General features: G+C 43.0%; 1 protein-coding gene across 1 annotated transcript; it reads left to right on the top strand.

The window, feature by feature from the left end:
• Window positions 1-1,230: 1,230 nt before the first annotated feature.
• Window positions 1,231-10,433, top strand: ATP5PO (ATP synthase peripheral stalk subunit OSCP). Its single transcript, XM_004264533.3, has 7 exons — window positions 1,231-1,342; window positions 2,536-2,586; window positions 3,787-3,897; window positions 6,381-6,510; window positions 7,225-7,337; window positions 9,866-9,952; window positions 10,252-10,433. The coding sequence occupies exons 1-7, from the start codon at window positions 1,307-1,309 to the stop codon at window positions 10,363-10,365; spliced, it is 642 nt and encodes a 213-aa protein (XP_004264581.1). The 5' UTR covers window positions 1,231-1,306; the 3' UTR covers window positions 10,366-10,433.
• The last annotated feature ends 1,261 nt before the right edge of the window (window positions 10,434-11,694 follow it).

Below are 11,694 nucleotides of genomic sequence, written 5' to 3'. Positions count from 1 at the left end.
GAAAAAGGCAACCATCTGAATTATGTTCAAAATTATTGAATGATTAAGTTACAGAATAAAAAAACAAAATAGAGAATATTATTCAGTGCCAGTCTGTCAGACAATTGTTCTAAATCTATAGATAGATGGATAGATAGACAGATAGATATACAACTTGTTCATTTTTTCCTAACAGCCCTAAGGTAGGTGCTATTCTAATACTCATAGATTAGAACACTGAAGCACAGAGACGTTATATAATTGGGCCAAGGTCAATGAAAGGACTGGGATTCAAGCCTGGGCAGTCCAGGCTACTATCTGAAAAAATAATGGGAGACAACACACTCTGAGTGTTCGAAAAGAGGGCAATTACATCCCTTCTACTTTTCTGCATTTTAACAAGTTTATGTAATGATGAGAAACCTGCACTCGAAAAGGGTAAATTAAGGACTTAATCTGTGTTCCTATAATAGATCTGAGCAGAAAGACATCTTAATTGACCATAGGACCCCATTACTGCAACCAGGAAACTCCAACCAACAGCCAACTCTTCTGTACACAAGAGAAAATTAGAGTAAATTCCATTTAGAGGGAAGTGGGTTGAAAATAGGTTGTTTTTATGAATGCAGAGAAACTAGCCAAAGCTAGTGTTGGGTTCTCAGTTTCAATGTCACACTTGCTCAAACACCAGTTCTATTTTTAGGTATGGTTCTCAGATAATCACTCTGCCTTACCCAGAAGGAAGTGTTTAAACACCAGAACCTCACGCGTCCGCACAAACCAAGAGGTCAGCGCTGTACTCAGGTGAGATGGGGCGGAGGTGGGATAGAGGTATGCAGGAGCAGTCACGGCCCAGGCACTGGGCACGTAGTGTCCGCTGCTGGAGCTGTAAGGCTCGGGGTTTATATATACATACAGCGCGAGGAACTGCGCTTGATCACCTTTTAGCGTGGTAGGAAGAAAGGGTAAACACGCTAATGATGCTAGTGATGAATGTGAAATGGAACAAATGCCACCGTACTTATCTAAATGGAAATTTTAAGCTAAGGGCACTATATCTATTCTACAATAAGGGTCACTTAGTAACTCTAGAATTTCATTTCCAGGTGGTGTCTGAGCCCACTAGTCCCAACCCCCAGCCCTGTGGGTCCAGCCCTGACCACTCGCTTCTAAGGACTACAACTCCCAGTCTGAGGGAGATCCCTACGCATGCGGCCTGACGACCTACGCCTACATTTCCCAGCAGGCCGAGCGGCTACGCTGACGCACGCGTGCGCTCTTGGTCGCTTTTGCCAACTCTGGTTTGACCTACAGCCGCCAGGAGAAGATGGCAGCGCCGGTAGTGTCTGGGCTCTCCCTGCAGGTGAGAGAACGGAGGTCCTGAAAGCCAGCGGGAGAAGCCCTCCTGGGGTGACTCGTACCAGACCCCTAAGTTGCACGGTTCCAGGCCACAGCTGGGGAGCGTGGCCGCCGTTCAAGGTCGCGGGGCCAGGCGAGTGGGGGGCGACGCCAGGCTGCCTGGGCAGGCCCGCTTTCCCCTCGGGATGCGCGCGGGCCGGTGGGCTTGGGGCTGCGCGTGTCCTACCTTGGCGTCCTGTGAGCACAGCCTCGAGAAGCAGCTGGTTTGAAGGGCACAGGTGAAGGGGGATCTCTCTATGTTGTGGTGGTCACACCTGGCTGGGGTCACCAGTAATGCTAAGGAATATTTGTAAAAACACATTTCACGTTTTAATAAAAAAGTGAGGCCGAAAAGTTAAAATGACTCGTCCTTGGCTTGTCAGCCAATAAGGGGTAGAGCTGAGATTCGAATCCACAGAGTTGGAAAGAAAATTCGTGCTCTTTATATTACATGATGCTTTACATATCATGACAGCGTACAGCTTCCGTAAGTTTTCCATAAGTGTTATAAAGTCTTTTAACCCTCACAACCGGTATAGTACATTTAGAGCTGGAATTATCTGAAGGTGACCTGTGCCTTTGCAGGTGCCTTTTAAACTCTGGATTCCAACTCTTGATAGACAAGATACCATCTCAACAATATCAAGGTAGTATTTTGCTAGACAAGGTACTAGGGCCTGTTCTCACATCAGACGGCTGGAGTACCCAAAGAATTCGTCTGTATTTTCAGATAGCATTTGGATTCTAAGAAGGTCCATCTCTTGCAGATCATGCCTGGAATCCTCCCACTTTTTATTAAAATCATGCTCGAGGGTGGTAATATAAATGCCGAAAATCTTGTTAACATTTTTGGAAGACACATTTCACCAAACTTAGTGTTTCCTCTCTCAGTGGTGTGCTTGCCTTAGCCTACTCCTAGGAAACCAGGAAGTTAGAAGTAGAAAAGCAATTTCCCAAGCAACCTGGAATGATTTCCAGTGGGGAAATTTACTCCTAGGTAATAAAGAGCAGCTCACCCTCATGTAATCTACGTGATGATACAAGGAAACATGAGAAGCGAATCATCTAGAAGTCATGTTTACTGTTTATTATTGCAGGTTTAACTGCAGAAACCCTTTAAGTAGTCTCATTTGGATCTACTCTCTCTTTGTTTTAAAGGTGCGATGCTTCAGTACATCTGTGGTCAGGCCGTTTGCCAAGCTTGTGAGGGTATGTCTTTTGTGATTGTAAAGCAGATGAATGTGTGTGAATCAGACAGCCGTACACTTAGGGGCATGGATTTTGTATAGTTACCCCTAAACCTTTCTGCATGATCTGTGGTTCCCCAAATATGATGGGGGTGGAGGGGCTAGGGGACGGAATAATGTTGAATGCCTGCCGTGGGACAGGCCCGTGCATAACCTTTAAGTAGGAGAATTTCTTAAAACCCGATAACAGTGATGGGAGGTAGCGGGTCTTCCCATTTTACAAAAAAGGAAACAGACTTTGGGAAAACTTGCCCAAGGTTATTCAGCTTAGTCTTTTTTCTTTTTTTTTTTTTTTTTTTTGGCAGTATACAGGCCTCTCACTGTTGTGGCCTCTCCCGCTGTGGAGCACAGGCTCCGGACGCGCGGGCCCAGCTGCTCCGCGGCGTGTGGGATCCTCCCGGACCGGGGCACGAACCCGTGTTCCCTGCATCGGCAGGTGGACTCCCAACCACTGTGCCACCAGGGAAGCCCTTCAGCTTAGTCTTAAAGCTGGACTGAAACTAAATCTCATCCAAAGCCTAAGCTTTTCCACTACAATCACACAGTACCACTAAGCATATGTAGTCATACATTGATGGTAGTGTGGTTTTAAAAGCCAGTGGTTCATTGTAAAAAATAATTCAAGCCTCAGGCACTTAGTAAATTGCTAAAGGGCTCCATTAAACTGAACATTTATGGAGCTCTGTAAGGGATATTTGCAGTATTACTCTGAAATGTATAAAAGTATGCTTGTGTATGTTTCATAAACACCTGTTTGCCTGGTTCTAACATGTTCAAAACTGCCTTCTATCAGTGTTTAAAACCTCCCAAACTTGGAATTAAGTAGTTATTGAATTCAAAGGAATCCTAAGCTCATCTCATAATTAACATAGTTGAATTATAGATAGAGCAGAAGGGGACTTCAGACACCAAGTTTCCTAAACCTCTCGTTTTAAGGTGAGAAATTGGAAGGTCACAGATAGAGTGACCTGGCCAAGGAAACATCCCTCATTTTGAGACTTGTCATTCAGGATAGCTCTTTGATGACATATTTAAACTGTTTTGTGCTATAAAAGATGTATTTTTAAAATTATAAATATTTCTTTCTGCTATTGATACCGTAGTATTGTCTTAACTGATTTTCCTTTTCGCTTCCTCCCCTCCTCCACCCTTGTTTTTAAAGCCACCTGTTCAGGTATACGGTATCGAAGGTCGCTATGCCACTGCTCTTTATTCTGCTGCATCTAAACAGAATAAACTGGAACAAGTAGAAAAGGAATTGTTGAGAGTAGCAGTAAGTAGCCTTTCCTGTTCATTACTTATTAAGTTCTCGTTGTATATATTTTGCTTAGATATTTGACTCTGCATCCCTAATGAGGTGTATCCTAAGAGAAAGAGTTGCAAGAAAAAGGAAAAGCATATTTTCTGTAATGATGTTGATAGTAATAATACTGGGTATTATCGTTCTGAACCTATTGTATAATAGGTACAAACTGACGCAGGTAAGGATATTAATATTAGGAACCAAGATTTGGGGCTCAGAGAAGAAATAGAAAATCTAAATTTAAGATGGTAATTTAAGAAACATTGTCATTTCAAAAGAGAATTAAAAAGTCACCTTGATAATCTTTGCTTGTATTTCCAGGTATTTCCAAACAGTCTTTAGAATATATTATGATTTTGTTTAACTGGGAATTTATTTTCCTTATGAAGCCTTTTGTGAGGAGAAAATGAGCAGAGCATGCTGGGCAGCAAAATTAGTGAAGGTGCAAGAGTTTCATGACGATAATAGAGAACTGGCAAAGACCACAAGGCTACAGGGGAAAGTTTATTTTTATGTGTTTTTTAAACATGAAAAGAAGAGTAAATGAACTGAATTAACAAAAGCCTACAGTGTAACTTAAATAGAAGAATCCCCACTGCAGTTTCCCCTGAGTTTTCTAGTTAACACATTTTGTTTCTTCCCCTGCTCCTTTTACAGTAAGTCCCCTACATAAAAACGAGTTCCGTTCCAAGAGCACGTTCATAGGTCCAACAAAGTTAGCCTAGGTACCCAACTAACACAATTGGCTGTATAGCACTGTACTATAGTAGGTTTATAATACTTTTCACACAAATATATAAAAACTAACAAACAAAAAACAGAACATTTTTAACCTTAGAGTACCTTGAAAAGTACAGTAGTACAGTGCAACAGCTGGCATCCAGGGGCTGGCATCGAGTGAACAGGCAAGAAGAGCTACTGACTGGAGGAGGGAGAGGAGGTGGGAGATGGTAGAGCAGAAGGGGCGTCAGCAACAGGAGACAGAGGGCTGCAATTTCACTCACATCCCGGGCTTGAAATAAAGATACTGTACTCTATACAGTACAGTACTTTCTAGTTCCCACCTCTGGCAGTAAGTTCTGCATTAAAGAAGGGGGATGTACAGCTAGTATATAATCTCTCCAGAGAAAGTTGTGTTCTTTTTTTTGATTTTATGTTTTAAGAATTTCTTATAATTTTTAAACAACTTCTAAAGATTTTTTTTTTTAATCTTACTGTTTGTTAGAGGGGATAAAAACCTTCACAGACTAGTTGTATAGAACAATAAGTTTTGTTCGTTTTTTCATTTTGAGCTTTTGTGGGAACTTTTGTCCTAACAGACAGTAATTTTAGCTCTGTTTTCCTCCCTTCGTCCATCTATCTCTGCAGATAACGCTTTTGATCTCAGTTGGTACCGTCAACTGTTCTGACCCTCACAGAATCATACTTACTGTTGGAGACACTCGGGGGACGGGTAGCAGGAGCAGACAGGGTCACACACAGGCTTTCGGGAGGTGACGGTGACTGCCCGCTGCTCGTCCCACGCACCCACTTTAGACCTGAGCACCGGTGTTCGCCAAGGGGCCAGTGGCTGGCTTGTGGACGTTAGAATGGGGTTTAATTAAAACTTGAAGTCGGTTAAGATGTGGAGACATACAGAGGAGGCCATTACCTTAAGACTCTTTATAAAAGAAAATCAGCCATTTCTTGGCACTGAGAGGAAAATATGCTGCCCAGGTGTCACTAACTGTCCAAGGGTGATGCAGCAAAAACAGATAAGAAACATGAAAAACTGTATGGCTCCAACTCCAGAATGCTTGTAGTTTGTATAAGCTAGCAGTTTTTATGGAAAAATATTGTTTCTTTGGGGTCGCTCAAGTTGAAGTTTTAGCATTAGATGGCAGTGTAGGCAGGTAGCTAGGATCAGAGACAGAAATTGTCCAGGAGCCCAGGAGAGGGTGCTGACAGAGGGGTTGAGGGGCTAATAGAGGTGCATGACTGAAAGATGCCCAAATGGAAACAGCCGTTGGTTTGCTGGAGCTCTGGCCTGACACTCCGGGGTGCAGAGTGCTGGAAGCTGCACGTGATCACTGTCAGGTCTACACTTGAGTGTGGGCATCATTAGCGCCCTCTTAGCATGGGAAAAACTAGAGTATTACCCATAGTAGGTACATTAAAATAGGTGGTGAATTGAATCTTTTGGCTGCTTAGGTTTTCTTTAATCTCTCTTGAAAGGCAAAAATAAATGTAAGAAACTTCATTAAAGTGGTTTTAAGTATTTTCAAGAAATACTGTATCCTGTGTAAAATCATCTTAAAAGCAAAGAAAATTTTGTGATTGTAAACTTCCCTTCATGTGCTTTGAGAGTGCTAATTTTATTTATGAAATATATGATTCATCAGAACGTATGTGTACGGCAGCTAGGATCATTTATTGCCTAAAGAGTTTAAGAAGTTATTTTTTGGTACTTTTAGCAAATCTTGAAGGAACCCAAAATGGCTGCTTCTGTCATGAATCCCTTTGTAAAGCGTTCCATTAAAATGAAAAGCCTAAATGACATGACAGCAAAGGAGAAGTTTTCTCCCCTCACGTCCAACCTGATCAGTAAGTATTAGATGTTTTTTATTGAAGTCTCTGAAAATTCTGCTACTGAAACTGTCCTGCATGGGCCAGGAGCCCCAGCACCGCCTGCCTTTCGGCAGTGAGGAATCTTGGTCTCCCCCAACCTGCTGAGTCACAATCTACATCTTAACTGGCTCCCCAAATGAATTGTTTGGGCGTTAAAGTTTGAGGAGCATTGTCTAAAGGATATTAAGATGCAAGAATGTCTGATTGCACAGTTTCAACCCATGGACGAGACCAGTGGGACTCATACCAAGAAAATGGTTTGTAACCAGTGGCTGTGCCCCTGTCCTTGAAGACATTTGCATTCTTTGGTACATTTGAGTTGCTTTTCAAATACCATGATCACTCAGAATTCAAAGAAAGCATGTAGTGAATATAGACAGCGTGTTAATTTCAGGATTTATGGCCAACACTGGTATCTGTGGCATAAACCTGAAAATCAGATTGAAAGCTGTATCAAGAAATCTACTGCAAATCCATGTAAGACACACACACCCTTACAAATTTAAATCCTTGTTTGTTCAGTTTTTTTTTTTTTGAACATTGCATATTCTTTTTAAATAAGTTGCGTCTTCTCCATTCACATTCTTAAATGACATTGAATTTTAAGGCCACAAATCTAAGTTTGCGTTCGAGGTGAATATAATGCTTCATGAATGACCTGATTTAAGTGAAATACCTTTACTTTCCCAGGTTTGCTTGCTGAAAATGGTCGCTTGAACAACACCGCTGGGGTCATTTCTGCCTTTTCCACCATGATGAGCGTCCACCGGGGAGAAGTGTCTTGCACAGTTACCACCGCATCTGTAGGTGATGGGCTGTTGCTGCTGCATTTGCCTTGACATCCCCTGTGTCACATTTTGCAGAACAAAAAGAAAAAGGCTAAAATCAAGAAATCGGGACAGGCGGCTTGGCACTTGGGTGGTTTGCTTCATTTATACCAGCTTCTGTGAACCTCTGCTTTGCAAGAGCCAGCGTGTCTTCTTGGTGCTTCCCTAACCAGTGATTATTCATAAAGAGTGTAGATTGAGTTAAAAATGTGTCGGGAAATACTGGTTTATGTTCCATTAAGGTTTAAGTTATTTTGTAAATATCACACTACGTAGTTTACTGAAATGCGTGTCTAATCTTTTGCGGTGGTGAGTGGGAAGGGGTAAGGCGGAAGGGCCCTTTGGTCTTACTGGCTCGCTGAAGTGGACTGAATTTTGAAACCTACACTATTCTGGGTGCTTTATTTTAATATCAAAGGTCTGTGTGAAGCAGAAGTGTTACTATCTTCATTTTACCGGTGAGGAAACTGAAGCCCAGGGGAATAAGTTGCTTGCTCGAGGTCACAGAATGTGGAACTAGGATTTGAACCCAGGCCTCTCTCTCAGAAGTCCGTGTTCCTTAATCTGCACTACCTCCCCAGAATTAATTTTGTTGTTGTTGTCTTAAGTATGTATTCTCTTCCCACTGTAGTTCAGTCAAGGTAGGGAAACAGTCTGTGGGGCTTAATTTTCAGTAGAGCGTGGTAGATTTACTTGGGGTACGCAGCACCTGACCTCACCTAGATTAACATTTCTAGTGTTGAAAAGATATTCTAACTCTCCAAAAGAGCATAACTTGAAGGAGACATTTTAGCACATAGTACCTATTCGTACATTTGTAGTTCAGTAGTTGGTGCCCCCAAAGCACATTCCTGGCTGAGAGTCAACATAGCTCAAATGTTCTCCGGAGCCCACCGTGACTGCACTGGTTCTCCTTGACCATAGAGCTCAGACCAGGCTTCCCTGGCCAGATGGTCATGCCATCCCCATGGCCAAGCACTGGTGCAGGTCATTCTTCAGTGATTACAAGGACATGATTTTGTAAGTTTCTTAGAACCAGCTGATGCTAATGTTTTTGACATTGAGTCTCCCGGGTAAATAATTTCCACCCTTAAATATATATATATATATACACATACATACACACCTTGATTAATGACTAGGGGCACAGACTTTAGAAATAGACTGATTTCAAATATTGGCACTAGTCCTCACTTGCTGGTGGGACCTTAGGTGGGTTCTTTTTTTTTTTTAATTAATTTTTATTGGAGTATAGTTGATTTACAATGTTGTGTTAGTTTCAGGTGTACAGCAAAGTGAATCGGTTATACATATATCCACTCTTTTTTAGATTCTGTTCCCATATAGGGCATGACAGAGTATTGAGTAGAGTTCCCTATGCTATACACTAGTTTCTTACTAGTTACCTATTTTTTATAGGTATATATATATATATATATATATATATATATATATATATATATATATGTGTGTGTGTGTGTATATGTTTATCCCAGTCTCCCAATTTATCCCTCCTGCCCAGGTGAGTTCTTGTTAACCACCGTGAGCCTCAGTTCTCCCACACGTAAAATGGGAACAGTAACTCCTGACCTCCCGGAGTTGTCCAGGTTAAAGGAGATGGTGGTATAAAATGCCTGGCACACACGGGTGCTTAGCACGCAGCATGTGTCTGAATGGAAGGTGGGGCGTATACTTCTGAGTTCTCTAACCTCAGAGCCTCAGCGAATGATTGATGGAGCACTGATAGACTTCCCCACCACCACCCTCCAAGAGACACTGTCGGATCTTTGCAGAGCTTAAAGGCTTCTTTGCTAGCTTTTGGACTCTTGGGTGTGTGGGTTGGGAGGTAGGATTTGTGACAGGTGAAATGCCGCTCCTTCAGCAACATTTGCCGTTCTCACCCAATCGGGGGTAAAAGTTGGGGCAAAAAGGAGAGAACACTGTCTGGATGGTCAGGGCACTTGTTCTGTAGGAACAAGATTACAGAGCTGTACTGACTTCAGGAGCCAGCCGCCTGCCCAGGCTCTCTGTGAGCTGCAGAGAGTGGAGCGGCATGCCAGAGCTCCTGGTACCCGCAGATCCCAGGTCAAACTGCAGCTTTTCATCCAAGGGAATAATAGACTCAGGCTGCACCCGGGGGAGCTGCGCGGAGGAGAGGCCTGCATCCTCGGGCATTATAAACTTCAGGTTTTTCCCCTAATCGTTACTTCTAAGTTGTACTGCTAGTACCATGGAGCAGAGATGGGCAGTAAGTGAACCTAACCTCCCAGTGTGAGCTGCCCATGTGTTCTTGTGAGGCAGGGTCTTTGCACACCCCGACACCAGCATTGATGAGTGACCATTGTGGCACAACTCCAGGATGGGTCCTCAGATATCTAAGAGAGGAATTCACAAGGCCTGTCTTGGTGATACGTTGCCAGAGGGATGTTTTTTCTCTCCTTCAACTATAGTAACTTTCTGTTTTGCTTTATCTAAATTTAAAGGATGGTTTTGTTCTTTTTTAGCCTTTAGATGAAGCCACTCTTACCGAATTAAAAACAGTCCTGAAGAGCTTCCTAAGTAAAGGCCAAGTATTGAAATTGGAAGTTAAGGTAGGTTTTTAATTACGTACGGTACGTTTCCTCAGGTTGTTTGACACCTAAAATGGCTATAGAAAGTGGAAAATTAGATTTGATTATGTAAAAACTTGCCTATAGTAGAACCTTCATAGTTATATTCAATATAAATGATTATTGAGTCCATTCACAATTTGACTTGTCATTTTCTAGATATAATTGTTACCGCTTACAGTTATGTAGCACGTAGACTTTTCAGAGCACTTTTTCATCTTTCTTTTTGATTAATGAAATGTCAATGTGTTTTCACATTTCCAACCTATTTTCTTTCCTAGATTGATCCATCAATCATGGGTGGAATGATTGTCCGTATTGGAGAGAAATATGTTGATATGTCTGCAAAAACGAAGATTCAGAAGCTGAGCAAAGTGATGCGGGAGATGCTCTAAAAGTGTTGATTTCCTAAAAGTGAAAGTTCTTAAACTTGGAGCAACAATAAAATGCTTCCTGAACAGAATATACTATGTTTACTGTCTTTTAAAGTGGAAATATAGGGAGCCTTATTTTTATATCTTTCACGATCCCCTTAGTTTAAAGGTTAAAAGCCCCTTTGGAACTTAGTTTGTGTCGATTATTCTTAGGAATTTATGGAAGCTTGTATCCCTTAGGAAAAAGTTAACCTTTATACCAGGGACTGTTAAGTACTTCATGTATCTTACCTCATTTCCTTTGTCTTCAAGGCCTGAGCCTGCACGTGGAGTTAAGGTAAAGCAAACCGGTTGTCATCTCCAAGTTTCAAGTGCTGGGGCCCATCTCTAGTCAGACACTGAAAGTGGTCCCTGAGCCCACGCTGGTCAGACACTGGCAGCTGCTCCTCCTCTGCTGCTTCACGCTTCTTACAGCTTCTGCAGCACGTGGGCCAGCCCCTACTGCTGTGCCCCTGGGGTCCCATGTCAGCCAGGTGAGTGGGCTGCACAGAGTCCTTCAAATAGGGCCAGGTTGTGCTCACCTGCTGAACTCTTAACAAGTACTTCCAGCGTGTGCATTCGGACTTGTCTGAGCCCAAAGTGATTTGGCCTACAGTCCCACCCTCCACATTATCCTACTTTTAAAGGCAGTAATGTTTTCTGTAAAAGCTTTCAGAGAGATTATTTCCGAAAAGATGCCTCTAGTCTAGAATCTAGAAAATCTAAAAGCAGTTACTCTGCTAACAAGCATTCATTCCCTCACCCCACTGAGCACAGAGGTCCCCATCAGAGCTGTGCACTTTGCAAGGGAAGGCAGCGGAATGGCAGCTTTCTCAGCCAGCCAGCTGCACAGCCCCCGAGAATGTCCTCTGAACCAAGGAATGGCCAGGAGTGTCTGCACAGAATGGAATCACAGGATTTTCTCCCCTCTTGGGAGCAGGTATTCCAATGGAAGGTACACTGATGGTTAGAAGTCACTGCTCTTTGGGGCTTCCCTGGTGGCGCAGGGGTTAAGGATCCACCTGCCAGTGCAGGGGACACGGGTTTGTTCCCCGGTCTGGGAAGATCCCACATGCCGCGGAGCAACTATGCCCGTGCGCCACAACTACTGAGCCTGCATGCCACAACTACTGAAGCCCGTGCGCCTAGAGGCCGTGCTCTGCAACAAGAGAAGCCACTGCTCACCACGACTAGAGAAAGCCCGCATGCAGCAATGAAGACGCAACGCAGCCAAAAATGTAAATAAATAAATAAATGCAAGTCCCTGATGTGTGGCAGAACTTCTGCCCATTGGTCCTGCCAATTAAGGCC

The sequence above is a fragment of the Orcinus orca genome, chromosome 5, assembly GCF_937001465.1.
Source record: "Orcinus orca chromosome 5, mOrcOrc1.1, whole genome shotgun sequence".
Taxonomy (NCBI): domain Eukaryota; kingdom Metazoa; phylum Chordata; class Mammalia; order Artiodactyla; family Delphinidae; genus Orcinus; species Orcinus orca.
The sequence above is the reverse complement of the archived record's forward strand: the minus strand, read 5'-3'. Positions and strand labels throughout refer to the sequence as shown.